The sequence below is a fragment of the Nyctereutes procyonoides genome, unplaced genomic scaffold (assembly GCF_905146905.1).
Source record: "Nyctereutes procyonoides isolate TBG_1078 unplaced genomic scaffold, NYPRO_anot_genome, whole genome shotgun sequence".
In the NCBI taxonomy this organism is placed as follows: domain Eukaryota; kingdom Metazoa; phylum Chordata; class Mammalia; order Carnivora; family Canidae; genus Nyctereutes; species Nyctereutes procyonoides.
The window spans coordinates 6,859,154-6,884,506 of NW_026575026.1; the positions used below are offsets into that span (position 1 = coordinate 6,859,154).

At 41.4% G+C, this 25,353-nt stretch overlaps 1 protein-coding gene across 5 annotated transcripts in view; it reads right to left on the reverse strand.

Moving 5' to 3' along the window:
* Window positions 1–25,353, reverse strand: part of SLC4A4 (solute carrier family 4 member 4) — a 345,822-nt gene that overhangs the window by 282,031 nt on the left and 38,438 nt on the right. For all 5 annotated transcript variants that reach the window (XM_055315262.1, XM_055315259.1, XM_055315265.1 and 2 more), the window contains exon 2: window positions 16,431–16,504. In XM_055315262.1, the coding sequence (XP_055171237.1) occupies window positions 16,431–16,503 (73 nt within the window). In that variant the 5' untranslated portion in view covers window position 16,504. The remainder of the gene's footprint in view (window positions 1–16,430; window positions 16,505–25,353) is intronic.

The window sequence follows — 25,353 nt, forward strand, 5'->3', positions numbered from 1 at the left end:
AATTTCTTCAGTAAATCAAACACTGAGAGCTTGGTTGCTTTCATTCAGGAATTAGGAAAACGTCATGAAAAAAATTAAGAAATTGGAAAATTTTAAAACCTATCACATTAAATATTTTCTGTATCTTATTAAATAATGGCAACTAAGCAAAAAAAAGGGGGGGGGCAGTTAAGCTATATTAGTCAAATTGATGTTACACAGAAAGATCTTTATATGTATCTACCCAAATCTGCACAGTGTCTTTGATAAGTCATTTAAAAGATAGTTTATATGGGTCAATAGGATTCTAAGATAAGATTTCTGACTATAAACTCTTTTTGTTGTCAACCTAACCAAGAGGGTGGGTGATTCAGACAGTGAGCTTTCAAAGCCCATGGAGAGGAGAATACCTTAACTTCTGGGACCTAACTGCAGGTGCAACATCACAAATATGGTGTCATCTTATTCACTTCGTGATCACATGCCGTCCCCCACCCCACCCCTATGAAGAAGATTCAGCTTATCCCCATCTCTTCTAGCTCCTGCCTCAGGTTCTCTCTCTCTCCCTCTCTCTGTCTCTCTCACACACACACATACACACACGCCTCACTCACTTTATCACACACTTTCACACAAGTGCGGAAGCTTTCAGATATGATGATGCTCTTTGCAGCTCAAATACCAAGCAGAACTGTGGTTCCTTGCAAGACACCCCAAATTTCAGACATTTTTTCTCAGCTTTATTGAGGTGTAATTTGCATGTCATAAAATTCACTCATTGTAAGGATACAATTCAATGATTTGGGGATTATTTACAGAGTTCTGCAACCATCACCATCAATTTTAGAATACTTCCACCAATCCAGTAGTGCACTTTCTGTTCCCACTCCCATCCCATATAACCACTCTCAAGCCTTTTTGAAACTCTCAGTGATGGCCTCTGGGAAGCTACAATACTCTGGTACCCAAATAGCCATGACTTTTTTGCGGGGACCCTTACAGCACAGCAGAACAGCATATTTCCTGAGTGAAGAAGATCCTGCTTTCCAAGAGCTGCCAGAGGAGATCATGACACTGGGCAAAACTCAAAGCACCCTCCTTTTCTTCTCACACATTACCAGTAACTAAATTTTCCTTTTCTGTCTTGGGTTCAGGGAGAAGAGAAAGAGCCCGGTGCTGAAGTTAAATAAACCGGAACTCAGGGAAGGTGCTGTGTTTTCATCAATTACTTCTCCGTCACTCTCCATGTCAGCTTCTTTGCCCAGGGGAGGAGAACAAGACACCCTTGCCCTGGAGAGTGAAGGGGAAGGCTTTCTCAAAATGATCACCAAATATTTCATAAGCTGTACATGCCAAGTAACAAAAATACTGAAAGTAAAATGAGCTCAAATGGAAGCATTCTTGCTGCTCCCACAGAATACCTGTCTTCAGGAAGCAGAATTACTGATGAAAATATACTATTGTTGATAAGAATCTCATAGATGGATTTCAATATTTATTTTGAATAAAATATCTTTATCTGTCTCAGAGATCTGTCATGAAGAACGATGGCTATTTTTAAAATTGTAACTCATAAAAATGACAGCAAGCACTTTAGGAAATCTACAAAGGTTGAGGGCATAGTATTATTTTATATATAAAATAAAAAATGAGAAACTTGACAGACAAGCTTTCCAATCCAGCAAGGGTCTACAAAACTGTAGATGCTGAAAGAATCAGGGACAGTTACCTGCTTAACTTGAAGAGAATTTTAGACTTAAAAAATAAAATAAAATCTCTCCCCTAGAAATTTCACCGAAGACTGTTTCCAAAGTTTCACCAAAAACTTCTTAAGAAGCAACAATTTTTTAAATAGCTATAATTCCTAAGAAAAGGTTATTGTGGGATCCCTGGGTGGCACAGCGGTTTAGCGCCTGCCTTTGGCCCAGGGCGCGATCCTGGAGACCCGGGATCGAATCCCACGTCGGGCTCCCGGTGCATGGAGCCTGCTTCTCCCTCTGCCTGTGTCTCTGCCTCTCTCTCTCTCTCTCTGTGACTATCATAAATAAATAAAAATTTTAAAAAAAAGAAAAGAAAAGGTTATTGTTTCAACTATACTCAAATAGAAAAAGCTTGTTTTAAATATTATTAAAATAAAGTTTGCATTTTTGCTACTAAAATTGCATAAACTAAAACTACTGAAATCTACATTTGACAGTTCATTTAGGTATGAGTCAAAGGGCATTCACAGTCCTTGATTTGGCAGTGGCCTCAGTATCATGTGTTCAAATAAATACCCTACATACCTTTCTCTGACAGATGGTGTAAGTTCCCAACAAACTCTAAATGTCTTGGGAATATCTCATAATCCATCCCACAGCCAATACTACTGGGAAGAAAGTATGGTTTTCCTAGTTATCTCTGAATGTCAGAAATTATCACTAGGTGATGCCTGTATCTTCCCATCCTCACCTGCTCCACCTCAGCTGAAAGCAGAAGTACTGTGATGTTATCATGTCCAATTCTTCCAATTCCTGAAATAGTTCTAAATTAATGTCATTGATAGTTGCTATCATGTTTTCAGACCAACAGAGAACTCTTACACTTAGTAACTTAGTAACTCGACAGCCATTCGAGTTAAAGAGGTTTTCATAGACATTACCAAGGATGATTTAGAATTTTGTAGAATTAAACCTATCAAACCAGAAAAGGGTTTTATGCCAGCCAACCTCAAAATTCTAGAAAGGGATGGATAGTTAAAGACCATATGCCTCTATATGCAAGATAGATAGATCTATTAGCTCCTTTAAGAAACTTATTACTGTGTTTACTGTACATACAGATGAGAGTAACTATTTGTTGGATATTTACAAATGTGTCAGGTTCTAGCTAGATCTCTTATATCCATTACCTCATGCAATTATGACAACTGTACAAATTAAACACTATTATCCTAATTGTACAGGCTGGGATGCCTGGGTGGCTCAGCGGTTGGGCACGTGCATTTGGCTAAGGTCATGATCCCGGGATCTGGGATGGAGTCCTGCATCAGGCTCCCTGTGAGGAGCCTGCTTCTCCCTCTGCCTGCATCTCTGCCTCTCTCTCTCAGTCTGTGTCTCTCATGAATAAATAAATAAATAAATAAATAAATAAATAAATAAATCTTTTAAAAAAAAAATGATAATGATTGTATAGGCAAAGGAACCAAGGCTCAGGGAACCTCCAGTCAGATGCACAGAGGCCGTGTGACTGACACTTTGCTGGAAGGGAGGTGGGTCGAGCTCAAACAATGACGGGCACCAGGGGGACACTTGTTGGGAAGAGCACTGGACGTTATAGGTAAGTAATGGATCACTAAAGTCTACTCCTAAGACCAATACTACACTATATGTTAACTAACTTGAATTTAAATAAAATCTTGGAAGAAAAAAATAAAGTTGTTACATGTTCTTAAAAATACAGATCGGTACATATAATCCAAAATATGGATTAATGAAATATATTTCATTAATAAATGAAATACAAGTAATTTGTTAGCTTATTACTCACAAACACATAGGAGTGTCCATAAACAGCTCTAATAAGATATAATCCAAGTAACTGCTAATTTACTGGGGCATAAATACCAGGTCATGAAAAGAAAATGCTCTTCAAAGAGCATGATACAATTTTGCAATTAACAAGGGGAAAGTCAGCCCTGATGAAATGTTGGCATAAAGGTCCATATTTCAAACATATACTACTACACAAAACAAGGCATGATTTCTCTTTTTGTATTTTAGACAGGAGTCACTTATCACATAGAAATAAAAGATAGGGACACCAGGGCAGTTCCGTGGTTGAGCATCTGGCTTCGGCTCAGGTCGTGATCCCGGAGTCCTGGGATCAAGTCCTACATCAGGCTCCCTACAGGGAGCCTGCTTCCCCCTCTGCCTATGTCTCTGCCTCTCTTTCTGTGCCTCTCATGAATAAATAAAATCTTTAAAAAAAAAAAAGGAGAAAAAAGAAAAAATAATGATTTGTATGTTTATTAACAGGAAGTTATATATTGCCTATGTAATTTATTTATAAATAATTTTGAATCCTGATGAATAATCTCTTTTAATATTAATGCTACCAATTACACTTAAGATCAGGCATGCAAGCAAATAACCAGTGCAAGCGATGAAAAACAGGGAAATACTTTTCTTCTCACTGAACTGCATGGGAATTTTGTCTATTGAAAGTCTCCCAGAAAACCTTAAGGCGACCTGAGGTTCCCCAAGCGAGACTGATAAGAAATCTTAGCTTGTTATCAGCTGTTTACTAAGTATAGTGCTTTTAATATTTAATATTTGATGATGATGATGATGATGATTACAATCTCTAGGCAGGAACAAATAGCTACAGGAAAAAGGTCTTGAAGGGGAGTCAAGCTTATGGTTACCCAGCTAACCTCCTGTCCTTTAGCTCAGGAAACTTCTCCACCTGTCTTTTAAGTGTTGATTTCTAGCAAAGTTCTAATTATAGTCTTTAGAGAACTCGAAGACCACACACTAAGGTTAAATTTCCATTATAGTTACCACTATTAATAGCTAATAAGATGCAAAAAGTGACTAGCATGATAAAAAGTTTGAATTAGTGAATACCCTTTTTTTTAAGATTTTATTTATTTATCCATGAAATACACAGAGGCAGAGACATAGGCAGGGGGAGAAGCAGGCTCCCTATGAGGAGCCCAATGAGGGACTCAATCCCAGGACCCTGGGGATCATGACCTGAGCCAAAGGCAGACGCTTAACCACTGACCCACCCAGGCACCCCAAATATTCCTAACAAAATATAACTTTAATATGTTCAATAGTAATCAATTATTTTAAAATATCTAGGCTAGAACAAGCACTGAAAGGTAATACAGAAACCTACCTAATGAGTAAACAAGACTAAAAGTCATCTTATTTTTCATAAACTGCAAACCCTGAAGCGCTTCACAATCTCTAAAAAGTTGACTCTCCCAAGTAATTTTAACTTTGCTTTAGCAAAATCTCTTTTCATCTGTAGACATAAAATATAATCTATATCTATATCTCTATATCTACATTGATATAATATATAGACATATACAGAGATATCTATATAGTCTCCATATACAGGGAGAAGAGAGAGGGAGAGGTCATTTTTTATGGACAATCCAAATCAAATCATATCAATAAAATGTCTCCTGCCATGGATAATACACAAAAGTGCCACACAAGTGTTGATCTTCCTTCTCCCTTCCCTTTCCAAGGAGGGAAATACAGAGCACAATTTCTTCTTATTCCCATCACCTTTGAGCCCTGATAACAACTTGTAAATCCCCTCCACGAGCAAAGGCACTCCTGAGGACAAAAGGGCCATCATTAGACCAAGTGTAACTCGCCCTTCAGTGGGCTGCTTTAGTCATTACACAGGGTTTCAATGTTCAACAGAGGCAACACCCTGCATAACCTCAATCTTCCCTCTTCCTGCCCAGAAACACGTGCCTGGCAATCCCCGCCCTGTTCTGGGTAGAGTTTCACCCAGAGCATTCACGCAGTAAGTGCCAACCCTCATGAGCTGTTACCCCTTTACTTGATTGAGCAGAATAGATTGGAACCAAAAGACCTGGGAAGCCAGTGCCAGGTAGAGCAGTGCTAAGAGTGAAGAAGAAACACCCAACAGAAAGAGATGATCTCTCCACTCATCCTGACACCCCAGAACCCAAAAAGACCTGGTGATTTTTTAATGTGAACTACACATACTGTCAAACAAAATCCACCCATGATGCAATCACGAAGAACTGACAGTTTCCATTATTTCTCTTGCGGTCACCATTTGCACAACTGAATGGGAAACAGGGTTGGAAGAGAGAAAACAATGGCTAATCCAATTGTCATTGATAACTGGATTTGCAATTGCAGCCAGAGAGGCAGCTGAGACAGACACATAAATGCACACATTCACACTCTTCATCCTACCCACATTGTCCATCTCTGACTCTATTATGGCTTCCCTTTTAACACTGGCCTAAACCCTAGCTGGGCAATAGGAAGAATAGTCTTTACTTGCTATAGACAGATAATCCACCATATAGTTAATGCACTCATGGCCAATCAGGTATCAAATATTTAATATTAGTTCACATAATTCCCTCCTCTCACATACCTATACACAGGGAAATGAGAGATGGATAATGCTGTAAGATTGAAACAATGATGAAGAAAGTGCTCCAAGTGACTTAAATTAGCCTAAATAAGACCAATCTCAGAATCTCCATGGCTATGGTTTTCCACATGCATCCAGAAAAGAAGACAGCATTCACTGACACAGGAGCACATAATTATACTTTTAGAGTTGAAATGACCTTAAACATTACATGGTTCAATTTCATTTGCCAGTTGAGGCAATCAAAGCCAAATAGCCAGTTAATAATGTGAAGACTGGAATTCTTGGGGCTCCTAGATAGGTAAGGTTTCTTCTACCACTTTCCCACTCCCATGATGCCAGCCCATCAATACCACGATTCCTCCCATCTTCCACTGTCTGCAAAACATGACCAAAAAAAAAAAAATTAGTCCTTTCAAATTTGTAACTACCTAGGAGGAAAATAGCGATCAGGGAGTCTCTGAAAATGCTTCTCTCTTATAATTATAGCAATGACAAGTTTAAAGATTTATTTATTTATTTGAGAGAAAGAGCACGCACACACATGTGCATACATGAACTGTGGGATGGGCAGAGGGAAAAGAATCTCCAGCAGATTCCCCACTGAGTCCAGAGCCTGATTGGGGGGGGGGGGGAGAGTGGGGGCTCAACCTCTCAACCCTGAGATCATGACCTGAGCTGAAACCAAGAGTTGAGGACTCAACTGACTGTACCAGGCAGGTGCCCCTAGAATTACAAGTTTAAATCCACAACCCTTAGGTTCCATAAACTGCCCTAAAATATGAAGATGTTCTGGCTATGACATCTGTCCTCCACTGATCACCACTGATCGCTTCGAGAAATGGTAGAAAAAGTTTTAGCCTTTCCTTCTATGTGCTCCATGACAATCAATTAAAATAGTTAGAATGGTTACAGAATTTTTAGAGCTCAAAAGGATCTTAGAGAAAATACAGCTCAACATTCTCACCTCACAGATGAATGGAGGAGCCTGGAGAGGTGAAAGTGATTGGTTTGTGGCGACACTGACAGGAATCGGAATAACAAGGACATGGACACTTTCTCAGCGTGGTGCTCATCCCCCAAATGAAAAGCTTACAAAAGTGGGGCCCACCAGGCTCTTTCTTCTTCCTCTCGCCTTTTCATGAGCTCTTCCGACACTTATCATCCTCCTCTCCCCAGTTCTTCCCACTTCCTGTTCTTCCAGGTGCTTCTTCCAGTTCTCATCCATCTCCCTTTCCAAGTTCCCTACTGGCTCCAGAGGGAACAGTCCTCAAGCCTCCACAAAATGGCATGTGAATTTCCCAAATTGCTCACAGTAGAAATCCAGAAGCAATCACTCCCATTGCAGCCTCTGTCCATCAGCAGATCCTGGCAATTCAACCCATTTGTCTTGACCTCTTGGTACCCACTCTAGTCTAACTCAAAATAATCTCTCAACTGAATCCTAGCAACAGTCTCCCCACTTCAATCTCAGTCCTCCTGGAATGCTTCCCCCATGTATCAGCCAAAGGGATCTTCTTTAAAATGCAAATTTTGTCTGGTCGCTTTCCTGCTTAAAACCCTCTGCAATGGCTCCCCAGTGCACACTCGGTACAATCCTAAATCTTTCGAGTAGCATAAAAGGCCATGCATTAACTGGGTCCTATCCACCTCAGGCCACTCTCACCTCATCCTTTAGGGTTCAACTTAATGTCACTCTATGGGAAATATATACCTCTGTTTCCCACATACACTCACCCACATACATGATATACTCTCTAAATTATCATATCAGCCAAACTCGTGCTTAGATAATGACTGGTTTATTTGGCTGAACAACAACTGTGACCTTCATCAGAATGTTTTATCATGTTCAAGGAGCCATATGAGCCTGGAAAAGTAACATATTTGAGTTTATATCTGCAATTGTTCTTAACATTTTGATAAACTTAAAGAAAAATAAACCACTTTGCCACAGTTTTAAAGTTAGTAAAAAGAATTAATATAGATACTAATCAACTAATTTGTTGATTACCAGATATCAGTATTACCTTTAGCCTGAGAGCATTCTGGAATCACAGCAACCATTGGCAAGAAAGTACCAACCACTGGTAATAAATTGTAGGCAGGGAATATATCCAAGGGAGATGGTATCTTAAATTTATAGGGTTCATCCTGGGGATTTCAAATTAGTTTACTTATACTCTTTGTGAAAGTAGGAGATAGGGAGGCACAAATGCTATTTCTTTGTAGAACAAACTGATACTCAGAAATTAGGTAACTTGTCAATGGCTTACTGCCAATATCAAAGTATTTTTTACATATTATCCAAGAATCCTCAGAGCATCTTTGGTAGCTGGATAAGAAGATAGATTACTGGGATCCCTGGGTGGCGCAGCGGTTTGGCACCTGCCTTTGGCCCAGGGCGCGATCCTGGAGACCCGGGATCGAGTCCCACATCGGGCTCCTGGTGCATGGAGACTGCTTCTCCCTCTGCCTGTGTCTCTGCCTCTCTCTCTCTCTCTCTCTCTCTCTCTCTCTCTCTCTCTGTGTGTGTGTGTGTGTGACTATCATAAATAAAAAAAAAAGAAGATAGATTACTAACTGCCCTTTGCATAAAGGAAATGTAACCATATAAGCATGAGTGGCCTCATGTCACCCACAAAGGGAGGGCACAGACAGAAATAGAAATAGGTTCTAAGACTCCTGGTTCTCCAACCCATGGCACTGACTGGATAGAAATACCTGAACAATCAAATACTGATCTAATTTGCTGAATATATGTATGTATCAGATTCAATTATGAGCTTTCATTCTGCATGAAAATGCAAAAGGCATTTTCTCTGTTTTTCGGTAAGAATAGAATTATTTGTTGAAAATTGAATAATTACCTAAAGGTGGGGTGGTGATTTAACTAAACTACAAATGTGCAGTTCTGGCCCTCTAAAGCTGATATGATGGCCAATATTAATAAAATTCGAAACCTACTTTTTTCCCAGAAGTTTCGGCCTGCTAAACGGTATTGAGCATTCTACCATGAAAAGAGTCAGTAAAATAATGTCTCAAGAGGCTTAAGTAGGGTCTATTCTCCTTCCAAAGTCAGCAGAGTATAAAGAAAGGTGAACACACTGGATACAGTACTGCCTTCTAATTCTAACTCCATGGAAAGGTAAAAACAATTAACTGGATTTAAAAGCTTTTGCAGCTATTCAGAGAAGGGAGTTATTTAAGTCACCTATACTGCTGATTCAATGCATGTCACTCACCACCCTCCCTACCTTCACCTCATCCCACCTGGCAATCAGCAGCATTAGGGGCAAAGTGCTTGGAACCTCCTGTGAGCTCCTGTCATGGCAGGTCCTTACCTCAGTCCCCTAAATGCTATCAGCCAAAAAAGTAAAATAAAATTTTAAAAAATAAAATAAAATCCCACCAAGAATCACCACAGCAACGAGAGAGCCTCAACTGAGCTTTATTCAGCTTTATCCTAGTTTTACTCTATTCTCCCCCGTCAGACCCAATTCTCAATTCCCCTAATGATTTTGAATCTTGTGATGACAAAAATGGGGAAATATTTAGCTCAGGTTTATTTCTATACTATTGCATAATCTCATCTAATTGGTACCTAAATTATATAATAACCAACAAAGAACAGAATTATTCTAGTTCATGTTGGGTGGGGAGGAGGAATGTATACATCTCATAGAATATATACATTTCACAGAATATATATATATATATGTATACATATATATATTCTATATATGTGATGTAGATCAATAATTAGATTGATCACAATCCCCGAATCCTCTTCATTGGTGGGAAAATACCATACACTTTATATGTGTTTTCCAGAGGAAGCAATTTTACAGGCTTCATTAGACAGTGGGCACACACTTTATTTTAACCTGCATACAATTATAGTTAAAATGCCTCTACTTGGGAAAGAAGACAAATTTACAAATCAGGGGCGATATGTATCAGAGCAGTTTAATCATGAAAATCAGATAACACACCCAGAACCTAAAGAGAACCAGAATGAGTCCAAAGAGAAATAGAGAGTAGGTCTTGGGAAAGTTCACTTGACCATTCTATCTTGCCTTTTCCAATGCATGAAGCAAAAGGTAAGTATGGTTAGGAAGGCAAAAGATAGGTGTTGGTAAAAATGAATTAAGCAAATAAAACACATTTAGGCCAATTACAATTTTTGGAATGATAATCATTGAAAATTATTGGTGATACAGATCAATCAGAAAGAAGAAGTATAGAAAAGCAGTGCAGTATAAAGCACTCCTGTTCCCAACGCCCAGCACAGCAGCAACATAATTTCTGATAATTATCAAACAGTTCTATGGGAAATGGCACATTCTATTATTCCCATTTTACAGAGCGAGAAACCCACAATCCAAACTGTAATTTTCTCCCTTCACTTATGTAATGATTCGGCAAAGAGATTAGTTAAAAGTTTTAAGACTTTTATTCCCAGACTGATGCTTAGCCACCCTGCTTTCACAACTTCAACAATCATTTTAACTTAAAAAATGAGACCAAAAAGCGCATCAAACACTATGTCCCCAAAATAAGTATCAAACAATGAGTTTCAAAAATATGACCAGATAAAAAGCTTCTAGAAAGAACTCAACCTATAGACAAAAATTGCTGCAGGTGTATCATTTCAGAATTTCTAGATCCGTGCAAAACACAACCAACTACCAAGTTCAATTTCTTATGGTTTACTGTGTAAAAAGAATGTGGACACCTAGGACAGAAAGTGTCTTCAAGAGGACTTTAGCACATACCGTACTACCAGGGAACTCTCTACAACTGGAAAACTCTGGGAAGGAATGTCTGATTCCAGTTTCAAAACCCATGGAATTACCCTCAGAGCCCCCTGAAGCTAAAGAAATCTATATGCAAATATTTGACTTCACTGATACAGCAGGTGTCAAAGAGCTCCTAAGCTAAGTGTCTGCTTAGGGACTGCTTTTAGGGACTCTGGTGGGCTTTCAGCTGAGGCCATGATGAGAAAGAAGCAGAGCGCTGGGAAGGGGTCTGTATGGGCACAACCTGCTCTGGGAAACCCAACCTGCTGTTCAAGTACCAACCCTTACACACCTCACCACATTTCTTTAAAGCTCTCCAATGGGTGGATACAGGTTTCTTTTAAGAAGGCTTTTCCTTCGGCAATATTTGCCTGAGTGTTTCCTCTGTACACACAGTTTCTGAGCAATCAGAGTGAACACCAGAGAAGAGGTCAGCAAAATGCAACCGGACACTTATAGCCGGCGCTCAGAATAGCCCCAGCTCCAACTTGGCCCCTCCCTTCCCATCCAATAGGTTTTCATTCACTCCTTCTCGGCAATTACGTTTTTTACCATTGTAATTATTAACAAATGTCCACCCAGCCCCACTTTTTCTTTAGAATACTACCTCCTCCGATACACATAAATACGTCATCATGATATCCTCTAGTGAAAAATAGGGTTAAGTCATTATGATTTCATGTCTGTAAAATGTTGAGATCCTGACCTCCAAAAACACAAACATCGTGGTTTCATTAGTTTAGTCTCTCTCTTCGAAAGACAGGGTAAAAAAAAAAAAGAAAAAAGAAAGGGTAGAAAAGAAAAATGCAAACACAATTTAGGGGCCTCTTTAATTTCTCAATATAGATATATAAACAACATAAATATGTATAAATATGTCAACAATCTCTGCAAAATCAAATAGCAGCAATAGCAAGGACAGGATCTTTGGAGGCTATATTGCTTCATTTGATTAGAGTACAAAGGGAGGGGCACCTGGGTGGCTCAGTAGCTGACCATCTGCCTTTGGCTCAGGTCATGATCCTGGGATCCCAAGATCCTGGGATCAATTCCCCCATGGGGCTCCCCATGGGGAGCCTGCTTCTCCCTCTGCCAGTGTCTCTGCCTCTCTGTGTTACTCTCATGAATAAATAAACAGAATCTTCAAAAAAAGAAGATTTTTTTAAGGGAACCAAATTTCTGACTAAAAATTTAAACAGTCTTTAGAGGATTATATAAAGTAATTCTGCATAGGCTTTACTTAATGTTACATATTCGTGTATTCAGTTCTTCCTTTTAACAGATATTTAGTAAACACCTATTCTGTTCCAGACTCTGCTCTACTTTTCTACCTTTGTTTCCCTAAAAAGAATCCTCCCATAAATTCCATGAATTTTTAACGATTCTCTCTCTTAATGTCCATCAGTATACATGGGAATTTGTCAAATTATTCTTCCATTTGGACAGATGGGAGCGCACTTCCTTCTAGACTTCGTTTTGAATGGAAGAGGAAAACCACCACAATATATCATAATAGCTGTGAGAGCACTGATCACACTTCAGAAACGGAGACACGTTTCAGCCAATATTGTCTTGCTGTATTTTATGCTTCCTGAGTTAGACTTGATGTTAAGAAAAGGCCCCTCCTCATGAAGTCAGAGTTGCCAAGGCTTGCTGGGAAGTTACCTAGCCCTACAGAGCCAAGGCCTTATCTCAAAGGATAAGGTGGAGTTTGCTCTTTCCCCCTATTGCAAAATATGAGAATATTAAGTAATCTGTTTATATCATACAGATCCAAAATCTTGGCTGGGTTTTTAAGGATAAAACATCCATAGGACTTCCTAGTTGGAAAAAGCTACATGAGACTCTTCTTCCGATCTCAACCTTGGTTCACCCAATAAAATTTGGCAATTTCCCCTAAGTGCGTTTGAAATGAAAATTTAGTGTTGTTCCTCATGGCCAGCATTTCTGGGTCATCTGGTAACGTCAATTTGTCTTCTACAGACCAATTCTGTGGAACTGCCTGGGCTGGAGCTGGAGTCTTTTGGTATAGAAACAAGTATGAGTATCTGAAACTTTGAAAGTTTTAAATGAGTTAATCCACAGTAGCCCCTCCATGACAAAAATGTTAACTTTATAAAACTACAGATAGACATAGACACTGATGTAAAATAACCAGTGGAAGAACAGACATAAAAGCTTCTCTTTATGTCAAAGATTAAAATTGGCACTTGGTCACCTTCTTTAAAGAGTATCTCTTTAAATGATTAACACAAATGTACATGAAGGAAATTATGTGAAAATGAGGTTTAGCTCTTTAAATATATCCCACATAAATTCATTATTTAAACAGAAGATGACTCCTCTTCTGACTCACTCTATTCTTAGTGAGCTCTGCAGTTGATGGTTTTCTATTGAGTTTTTAGACCGTGGATTAAGCATCATGCCACCCACCGAGAGTAAAGTTGAACCAGGTGAACTGGGGGCGTGGACGGAAGTCTCAGTCTCCCTCCTCTCCACAGAACTCTGGCAGAGAAGGCAATGTGAGAGAGCATCTAGTTCTTCTCACCTTCAGGATGAGCTGAATCCGACTATCACAAATTAAGGGACCCCCAGAAGAATTTTTAAAGCAGGACCCTCTCAAAGTAACTAAAGCTACTGGACCTTAGTCACACTCAATCTCTCATCTTATTTGTGCAAATTACTTCAAAAAACAAAATTTTAAGTTTTCTTTTGCCAAGTGTGCTGCATTATGCTTTAGCCATGCTTATCCTAGGAGCAAGAGAAAGAACCACCTGGATCAAAGGAAACATTTGATAAAATAAATGAAAGGTGTTCCAGCTCCTTGCCCTTTGGATTTCTGATCCTTAAAAATGGAGCACTTACTTCTGCCATAAATGTGCCAGAAACTACTTCAGAACAAGATAACAGTTTGTTTTCCTCTAAATACACCCTTCTCTATGCAGTTAAAAATATGAGATGGACTTGTGTCCTTGTGGAAGACATTCTTGCTCAAACCATGAATCCTTATTAAAGGTCTTGATAATTTTTCACTCTCAACCACTGAGACCATGAATAAGCCATAAACCCAACTATTTCAACTTTTTTATATTTTAACTGGAGTTACTATAATATCTAAGTGATCCCACTCCCACCAGATAAAGCCAGGTAAGAAAAATGGGAGGGTCAACTAAGAGGGCACTAAATTAGAAATAAATAGTCCCTAAGTGTAGTTTCAAGACTTGTTTTACTGTAGGGGTGCCTGGGTAGCTCAGTTGGTTACAGGACCAGCTCTTGATTTTGGTGCAGGTCATGATCTCAGGGTCATGAGATGGAGCCCCATGTCCAATTCCATGCTCAGCATGGAGTCTCCTTGAGATTCTCTCTCTTCTTCTGCCTCTCCCCTGCTCAAGCTTTCTCTCAAAAGAAAAAGAAAGAAAGAAAAGAAAGAAAGAAAGAAAGAAAGAAAGAAAGAAAGAAAGAAAGAAAGAAAAAAACTTGTACTATAGAAGAGCTTGTACTGTTGAATATTCTCCACCAAATAATGGCACCAAAAGCAACTATCCAAAATTCAGTAACAGGCAACTAGCTAAATATGCCTCAAAAAAAAAAGTGTAATCAGCTCAGTCTCCAATCAACATGAAAGATAATCTTAGAACAGAAGTCTTATCAGAATACAAAAATACACAATATCCATGTGGCAAGTTTAATTATCACAAAGCCAAACAATTTTACAGATGTTTCTACCATATTTTGTTGTCTTTTTGTTTCTTCTTAGAGAAACTTGACTACATATTTGTATGCTATTCATTACATTGTTATTTTAATTTTGTGCTTTGAAAATCAAGGGAAATACTTTAGGAAATAAACTTCTTAGTCAAAGCTTTAAGAAACCCACGTATAATATCCTATTGCAGTAGAGTGCTGTCAATCCTACAGACCTTACAAACTCAAGAAATGATTTACATCTCCTGTGAACTTAGCTAGAACATTATTCTCAAGGAAAACACATACACACACACACACACACACACAGAGTACATCTCATTCCCAAACCTTTTCACTGATTTCTCTGCTTTAATTGCCTCAAAAGTATATATTCATTCAATCTACAATATTTCTTACATTCATATGCTGTAAGACTTTTACCTCGTCTTTGACACTGGGGCAGTGACAGTCACAAGAATCTTAAGACAGAAGTTTTACTATTTTGCCCACACTAACCTGACATTTTCCCACAGTCATGTTGTAAAAGTGCAAGGAACCCATAAAACAATATAAAAGAAAATACTGTAGTTTCCTTTTTCCTAAGAAACTTAGGCATCAAATTCTTATTATTCAGAGTCAAGAGCATAAGTGAGGGAAGGAGGGAAATGGGGGGGGGGGTGAGGGGACTACACAGTCAGAAGAAACCTGGTATGCAAACATAAGAAACGTCATGATGGCCATACTATTCCAACTATTCTAGGAGTTATGAGGAGGCATCACGTACCCAGGACCTGCTGTTCAGTCTGGTTGAAGAATCACTCCAGAACATGCAATACCCACCCTTTTTCTTCCAAACCCTCCACCCAACTAGTCCAAGTTTTTGGTAAGCATTACATGTTTACCAAACAGCACCAATCAGACTAGAGTTTCCAAAACACATACAAGTTGTCTCTCAGGTGATTTTAAAGGGAAGAATATATGACACAGTTCACTTGCAAGTTTCATTTAACTTGATGAGTGTTGTCTACAACTCTGATTTTTTTTTAAATCTCATTGATAATAATAATATCTTGTATATCTGTGATGCCTTCACCTAATCACTTTAATAAATATTAATTGAGCCCTGTCTTCTCACTATCAAGCAAATAGTATTGTTCCCACATTACTGATAAGTCAAAAGACGAGAGAAGAGAGGTACACTGAGAGCATGATAGCACCAACTAAAATTTAACTCGTATTTGGTTTTTAACAGGCACTGGGCAACATTAACAAAAGAGGTCCTGAAGGTTTTTTAAGTAAAAAATGTCCATCGTTTCCTCACTGAAGTTCATCCATGATTACCCCTCTTTATAACCTCAGTTTATACCCATTTTTCCTGCAACAATGATATCATTCTCCTTCTGTAACATCTGTTTCTCTACCCTGCAAGCTACAAGAAAGAATATTAGAAGATGCTGCCAAATACATTTATATAAATCTAGCAGCCTCTCTGAATTAGTCATTACAAGGTGGTAACTATCCGGCAAAATATTTATTTTTGACCGAAAGGCACTGCTAACACAGGCACCTGCTTCAAAAGTAAGACACCTCCTCCCCCCTTATTTTTAACCATGCAGGACCACACTGATTCAGATTCTAATGGCCCAATGAAGTTCTTAAAATTACTTTCTGTGTTGAAGCAAAAAGGTGCAGACTAATAAAACCCCATAGAAAAGCTTTAGCTTTTAACTTCAAAAATATAGCTATATGCAATGTATGAGTGCTATCATCTACAAAGACATAGTATATGAATATATACTTCCCCAGACCCATTAAGCTCACCTTCTACTTCTTCTTCATCACACACATGCTTAAGGAAGGAAGCCCCTCTGTCCAGGACAGCTTCATCCTCCATCCTATAGTAATAAAAAAGAAAAAAAGAATGCTCAGACTTCTCCTGGAGTGAGCCACTTGAAGTAGCCCAGCTTCTGGGCAGGTTAACCTGCAGGCTGCTGTTCATGTTAGCAGGGCAGAGTCACTCTTCCTTTGGTGTCTGCTACTCCTTCACGCAGCTCCTCTCATCTGGTGCTTGAAAATATGCCGGTCCCACATAGCTTCAGTTCTAACCTTGAGAGGGCACCCACATGGACAGGTGAGAGAAAATCATCTCAATCCTATAGGCTGGATGCTGGGGGCTCTCCCTTTGGGATTTGCAAAAAGGCAGGGGGGAAAAGATGAAAGCAAAAAAAAAAAAAAAAAATACCAAGAGAGGAAGTTTGGTTTGTCTGGAGTGCTCGTGATGATCGTTTGTGGAAATCCAGCTTCAGTGCTTAGCTCTTTAAACACCCACTGCATAAAAATGTATACCCTCACACACACACACACACGCACACACACACACACACGCGCGCACACACACGCACACCCACCCACACACAGCAAACGACAGGGAGTTAGGCTAGTGCACAGTGGGAGCCTAGCTTCCAGCCAGCCTCTTAATACCAGCACAGCCCAGTATTCTCTGTTGAGTGGCAAGCTTTGAGTCACATGTTGGCCTTACGGAAATCTGACATCTGAGGATTATCCAGCAACCCAGCTCCAGCAACAGTCATGTATATATGCCACCCATTCATTCATTTTCCACCTTCTTATCACACATCCCTGTGTATACCTGTCCTGTTAACTCTTCCCTGAAGGGCACAAAGTTCTTCAGTTTGTAGCCACATTATGCTGTCTGTCCTCCTGCCTCCTTACATAATAGGATCTGCTCTGCAATTTCATATGCTAAATAAGACCTCAGAATCCATCCAAGTAATGGCAGTGTTTTTACGGCCCCTGATGCCAAACATGTTTCTTAGTTTATAGGATGAGTTAAGGTTGATTTCCAAATTCTGTGACTTCTTTTCACTGCGTTAACTTTGACATGCAGAATTCCATGAACTCTATTTATAGTGAAAGCAGAAAAAAATCCCGAATTGCTCAAATGCTGCTTGTGTCGCACCGGTCTAGAAACAAAGAACTTTCTCTGGAGACAGCTGCTCTATGTCATACCGTACATAAGCTCTGCCAGAGAACCAAATGTTCACTCTGTATTCTATTCATCCAATTATATGCTCAGGCACTGAATATTGTAAGTCTGTTTTCCATATTGTCCGTATAACTTATTCTTGTGCTTCAGATATTTGTTATAATCTATGTGGATATGTGCTGAATTCACATTTTCCTCTTTTCTATTTTAAGAGCATATCCATCTTTCAAAGCAACCATCTGAGTGTAAAAAGTCAGAAATTGAGTATCAGGTAGACCTGGGTTTTAAAAATCTAGCACTACCATTTAATAAATGTATCACCTGAAGCAGAGTATTTAATTCTTTGAGCCTCAGTTTTTCCACCAATGAAATTGGGGGTAACAGTATCAACACTGCAGGATTGCTTTGAATTTCACAAACATGAAAACACTCAGTTTTGTGCCTTGCACCTACTACATGGTCAGTAAAGATAAGTTTCCTTCCTTTATTCTTTTCTTCTTTCTTCTTACCCTGAACTTTACTGGTAGACAATGCCATTAGGAAACTTGTTACCTTTGGACACTTGCATAACATCTTCTTTTAGGGATAGGGGTCTTGTATGCAATTTCATCCTGATATATATCTTTTTCCTCCTCTATACTCAAACTAAAAATATAAAACTAAAAGCAAAATAAATAAATAAATAAAACTAAAAGCAAATAGGATATAGGATATCAGGATTATGGTGGAAAAGAAAATGCCTTGAAGACTTGAGAAGTCAAATCATTTACCAGGAAGATTAAATGATACACATAATTTACCAACTCAACAAATATTTAATGTCTGCTACGTTCCAGGCACTCCTCAGAAGGAGGGGGAATACATTCATTCACAAGACAGACAAAATTCCTAAGAAACCAATAATAAATAGATGAGCAAAGTACTCTTAGATAGCAGTAAGTGCTCTGCACAGAATAAAATGAGGCAAGGGTTGCTTGGCATAAGGTGGTTCAGAAGAGGTTTCTGAGGAGGTGACATCTGAGTGGAGAAAAAAATGACAGGGAGGAACCAGGTATTTGAAGATCTGAGGGCAGGGAGCATTCCAAGCAAAGGGAACAGCAAGTGCAAAGGCCCTAAGTGGGAACAAGTTTAGCATGTTCCAGGAAGGAAATGAGGTCAGTGAGGCTAGACAGAGAGAAGGTCAATGGTAGTGGGCAATGCTGGAGGAAACAGGTCCATGAAGTCCATGATAAGCAGACAAAATCTTAGGTGTTACAGGAGCCACTGAAGAATTTTGTTTCGTTTTGTTTTATTGAGGTAAAACTGACATACCACATTATATCAGTTTCAGATGTACGTGATTCAATTTTTATATATATTGCGAAATGATCACCACAATAAGTTTAATTAACATCTGTCGCCACACAGTTACAAGATTTTTTTCTTGGGCTGAGAGCTTTTAAGATCTACCCTCGTAGCAGCTTTCAAATATGCAATACAGTATTACTAATTACAGTTAAGATTTTAAGATGGAAAGTGACCTGAGCTGTTTTACCTTTTTAAAGAATCCCTCTGGCTGGTATGTGAAAAGTGGATAATCAGGAGGCCAAAGAAAATAGGGAACTATTTTAGGAACCCAGGAAAGGCTGTGGAAGAAACAGGTTTTGGGGAAGGAATCAACAGTTCTTTTCCAGCCGCTTTATGGTTGAGATGTTTATTATATATGCAAAAGGAGCCTTACAACTAAATGTCCAAGTCTGGAGCTTGGGGACCTAGAGCTGGAGAATCAATGAATGAAGCTGGTAATCTGCAGCCATTATTAGATGAGTTCATCCAGGAAGAAAAGACAGAAATTGAGGTGTAGCCCTAAGATCAAATGCTGAAGCATGTCAACAATTATAAGCAGAGCAGAAGGACAAAAGCAGTCCGAGGCAAAAGGAAAACCAGGAAAGAGTGATGTCAAGGAAGCACTGCTACAGAGAGGCTAAGAAAGATGGAGACAGAGAAGTGAAAATTCAATGTGGCAACATGGAGGTCATTGGCCACAATGACCACAGCACCTGAAACATACCAAACACAGTGCTAGACACTAAGAGGGCATCCGTTAGATCTAGTCCTCTTCTCTTTCCTTCCCTCATCCACTTAGCAAATATTGACTAGGTGCCAGGCATACTGCTAGGCCCTGGAGACACAGTGATGAACAGGACAGATTAGGGGCTCTGCGTCAATCACACTTGCCTCCTCGAGGACTCGTCTGGGAGAGTCGTTCCAAAGAGCAAGAAGTCATCAGCCACATGGCATTTATAGACATACATAAGGATGGCAGCTTAATGGGGGAATTTTTTTTAAGGACCTGAAAAGCACAGCAGAATCCTGGAAGCCTGTACCACTGCAAGCACATCAACAGGACTGACTCCCCTTTGGAAAACAAACAGTATGTTAGCCCACACTTCTCAGCACAAACCCTTTCCTGCCTTATCAATCTATAGAATCCAACACAGTTTCCTACAGAACATCATTTCTGCACCCCACCACAATCGAGCTTATCTTAAAGTCTTTCATCAACTTTTTAGACATTTCCTAAATAAAAGGTTTAGCCTTTGCACCTAAGCCCCTCCCAAAACTATATGCAACCAACAACTGAAGCGGAAGTAAAGGAGAAAGATCAGTAACAACTCAAAGAGACCAAAGAAATGTCAATAACCAGAGAGCCTTCTTCCTAGGCTGAGTAACCATCCAGCCTAATTGAAGCACCATCCTGTGCTCCCTCTGAGTTCATGAGAATAATGATGGGTGCATTCCTTGGCTCTTTGATACATATTTCACATTCCCTCCAAGACTATACATAGCAAGTAATTAGAAACCTAGTTCTTTCTGACAGACAATACAAAGCATCTGCAAGCAGCCTCTTCCCTGTAGGAAGCGGAAAAAGAGAGATTGCCACAAACCGAAAATATAAAACCTGCAGGTCCACAGTGGCCTTTCCCCAGACCAGCCCTCTCCTCCTCAAAAGCAAGGTGCATCCAGGCTCCTGCACCAAGCACAGGGATTCTACAACTTTTTCCCATCTTCATACTAACAAACATCGAGTATTTGGGTTTGCCTTCCCCTCCTAAGGCCTCTCAGCAGTCGCTTGCTATTATTAGTCAGACAGAGATATCTTTTGACATGACGGGCTGACCCGACCAGTTTTCCTTTTTATCAGTAGGAAGAAATTAACTCATCTAATCCCTAATCGGGCCCCCCAAATCCATTTGCAACGTGTTCCTTTCACACAAGCTGCCTCTGCTGAAAACAAAGGAAGGAAGGAGCAAGCTTCTAAACAGCTCCCTGGGTTGCTCACATCGCCAGCATCAGGCAAAGTTCAGAATAGATTTGGAAGCTTCTCACCAGCATCACGGGGATAAGGGTCATACCAGTCAGTGTAAGATCCACCCAGGGCCAACGCGGCTTTCCTTTAACGGTGGCTCTGACAGAAGTCGGGCCCCTTCCTCCAACGTCCACACCCAACGTGAGGCTTTCTCCTATTCTCCATTGTCCCGGGACACTAACATGATTTAACCACGACACATGTCAAACCCGCTGCCAAATGACCAGCTCTCAGCAGCCGGTCCTAATCACTGAGCAGGCTTGTAAGGGTGACTTAAGCCCGGCACGAGAAACATTTGTGCAAAACTGCCAGCCACTGGGCCCCGGGCACCCATCTACATTCCACCCGTGTGAGTTCCCACCCCCGGAGCCCTCGCCAACTGCCAACGTGCTCACCAGCTAGTCCACACGGCGCGGGCAGCTGCCACCCAGCCAGTCAGCAGGTGGCAGGCTGCCAGCGCCAAGCTGCAGAGCGCAAGCCTGCCTGTCACTGCGCTGCTAAAGGTTGAAGGTCTCCGGGGCTGCTGGCCTCCGGGCTCGCCTCACTTGCCCTCACTTGCCCTCCCGCCTCCCCGATCCCATCCCTCCTGCGACGCCTCCGTCTCTATGGTAATAGCATCTGGTTTCAGGGTCATGACTTTATACAGAGCGAGGCTCCTCTTAACCTAAGGCTTTTGCCAAAGGATGCACTAGCAAGAAGGTCACGGCTTGAGGGGGCGCCACCTGCCCCCTCGCCATGTCGTGAGCTGCAGGGTCGCAGGGGCAGCAACACTGAGACTCCCCGGGGCCAAAATGGACCGTCCAACCTGGCACGCAGGCTGCGCGGGAAGGGCCCGCCCCGGGGCTGGCAGCAGCCCCAATCCCAAAGCCGGCTCGCTCTCCTCCTCCACACCGTCCACACCGTCCGCACCGTCCACACCTTCCACACTGGGCCTTTTTCCAAAGGGCAGCACGGGATGGCATCCTGGGGTGCAGAATTGCTCCAGGTTTTGCACGTCCCTACCTGAGCTTGACCAGGACGGCTCCTTCTGCTCAGGCAGAGAACAAGCGCCTTGGTTGCCCTCGTGTTCTAACCCACCCTACTTCACCCTCACTCGTCTGATCTGTTGACAACATCTAATGAACCCCATCATCTCGCACTTCCCAACCGCTTGCCGGTGCACAGCAAATGTTTGAACAGCTCTTTATGCACATGCCCTCACACACACCGAAGTGACGCACACAGGGGAGTAGACAGATACTAAGAAGCAAAGAGTTTTGTTATTTTTAGCCATTGCTGCCGTGAAAAGCCCATCTTCAGCAAGCACGAGGGCCTCCGCTCGGGCCCAAGAGGTGCCAGTCTCCAGGCTCCGGCCGCAGGCAGGCGGCCCCTCCTACTTTGCTGCTCGTAGAACAGAGGGAAGGCAGAAAGCAGCACTGTCACGGGTCTTTTTCAGGAGCCACGCAGAAAGCAACAATCGGTCCTGACATCTAAAGTTACACACTCACACACACATCTCTGAATTCTATTCCCTACTCAAGTCATTTCTAAGAAGCGGGGAACCATTTTCATCACGCACCATTTGCAAGCATGATGTGTTCTTTCAATTTTTTTTTTAAACTGCACAGTGTTTTACTGGTGCCTTTGTGGCTTTGGGAAATCTGCTTTCCACGCTCACAGCACACAATTAAAGAACAGTATCGAGTCTCCAAACCGTAGGCGACAGGGGCAAGCTACAGCAGTGGCTGCAAGGAGCAGTGCCACCTCTTGGCAACCTGTGTTCACTACAGGGAAGCGAGGGCCAGAGCAGAAGAAAGGCTGCAACGTGCTGGGTCCGCACTTCAGCGCGTCTCCCAGGGGCCTTCCGCTCCCCAGGGAGGAAGAGACAAGGCGGCAGTTGTTGGCGTCGCTGTAGAAGCCGCTGGAGCTCTGGACACGAACGTTGGGGTGAAGAGACATCAATGCAACAGACCTGACAGGCATGACCAATGGCCAGAGGCAACTCCCCGAGATCAGCCAGCAACAAAGCAAAGCAAACGCCCTCCACGGAGTTCAGGAGGGCCCTAATCGGTCTGGAAATTTACACAGGCCCAGGGCCAGGGAGAAATGGGTGACAGCCCCACATGGAATCAGGCTGCAGACTGGATAAAAGGTGAAAATGTAACCCAGGGCAGGATCATGCCAAACATAAATCTGGATTTATGAACCGCATTAAAAGTTCATTTGTACTCTTGGGCACTTAGCCCAGAGCAATGAAAACTGACGGTCACACAGAAACCTGGACATGAAGGTTCACAGCAGCTTTATTTGTAATAGCCAAAAGCTAGAATTAGCCCAGGCGCCTCTCAACAGGTGAAAGATCCAACAAAGTATGGAATACCACTCAGTGGCGAAAGGAGCAAACTACTGATACACAGAACAAATTAAATGAATCTCCAGGCGGTCATGCTGAGTGAGAAAAGCTAATCCCAAAAGGTTATGTATCGTATGATCCCATTTATGTAACATTTTTTGAAATGACAAAATTCTCGATATGAAGGACAGATTAGGGTGGCCAGGGGTAGAAACTGGTGGGGGGGGGGGGAGGTGGACAGGAGGGTGTTTGTGGCTATAAAAGAACAACATGAGGGATCCTGTGAAATTGGCTCTGTTCAGTGTCTTACCTACGGTGGTGGATACATGGATCCACACAGTGATACAATTATATAGAACTTAATACATACATACAAATACACAGAAAAATGAGGGTAAGTGGGGCACCTGGGTGGCTCAGTCAGCTCCGCATCCAACTCTTGATTTCGGCTCAGGTCCTGATCTCAGCATCCTGGGGTTCAAGCCCCTCATTGGTCTCCCCACTCAGCAGGGAGTCTGCTTAAGGATTCTCTCTCTCTCCCCTTTTGCCCCCCTCCCCGTGTGTGTTTTCTCTCTCTCTCTCTCTCTCTCTCTCTCTTCCTCCCTCTAAAATAAATAAATAAATCTTTAGGAAAAAAAAAGAAAAATGAGGATAGGTAAAACTGAGGAAGTCTGAGTAAGTTCAGTGGATCATATCAGAGCCAATATCTTGGTGGTTGATATTATACTAAAGTTGTAGAAATGTTGACATTGGGAAAAACTGGCAGAGCGTACAAGAAATCTCTCTGTATTATTTCTCAAATATGCATGTGCATCTATAAACAGTTCAACAAAAATTTCAAAAAAAACTAAAAGCTCATTTACGAATCTGCTCTTTTAAAAAAATTTCCCCTTGGAGCACAATTTTTATGACGGTCACATACCAAGACTGGCCCTTCTACATCTACGCAGAAGCAGGCCGGCCAGCACAAGTCCCAGATGCGCTCTGTGCTAACCCCGGAACGTCAGCTTCCATCGCACTCCAGCGGCCTTTAAAATGAGCCTAAAAATACTTCATAATATTCAAGGAATTAAATAAGTTCCTGGAGTAGATAAATTCAATTAATTTTAGTTGAATTTAAATCTAAGGTCCCTAAGGGCCCAGAAAGTACCAGAGAATCAAGTCCTACAGACCCCAAGGCCTTAATTCGGTCTCTAAGAGCAAATGCACGAGGGTGTCGCCTGGGGAGACCACTGATAAACTGCCGCTCATCACCAAAGGGCCCCAACTCCTGTGTCCCATCTTTTCTATGTTGGGGCAAGGTCTGCTAGACTCTCTGTCCCCAGACTGCTGACTGAGCTCTGAAAGGCTGCAGCAGACTCAGCAACAAAGGACAAGAAAATAACTGGTAGCAGAGAGGACACAGGAATTAGGGGGTGAGGAAAGATATGGAGGTTCAGGGCATGTGATAGATGAAGGGAGAAGTAACCAGACAGGGCACCAAGTGTGCAAAGAAGGGGATGACTTTCACGATTCCCTCAGAACACTTGCCTCATTTAGCCTGCACCCCACAGCCACACCCTCTTTAATTTTTTCAGTGGGGCCTTTCCATGCGCTTCCACAACCACTGTGTGTTGCTTCTGACCAGAGTTCCACCTGAAGAACAGAATGGTCTCATTCCTCTCAATGCAGATACTCAGCACCTTTGAAAGCTTTCTCAGTTTTTACTGTTGGGGCAGGGGAAGAAGGCTCCCTTCTCAATTCTTTTAACTTTCAACTGCCCTTTTTCATATGCTCCGGTGTGAAAATCAGAAAGGTCCTAAGAGAAGGTGAAGGCAAGATGAAAAGGCTGGGGATACTCCATGTGAGAAACCAGAAGGGCAGCTGTGGGCAAGTCTCTCCTCTCTCCCTTCCTCCTCATCACTGCCAGGTCTTCAGCCAAAAGCCAGAGCCCAACCAGCCACAGAATAAAGACGGCAGAGCCAAGAGAAGAAGATAAACCTCAGGGTAATATGGGGAAAGGGAATATCTATAGCTAGAAACCATCCTGCAAGACAGCTGTGAGTTGAGGGACGCT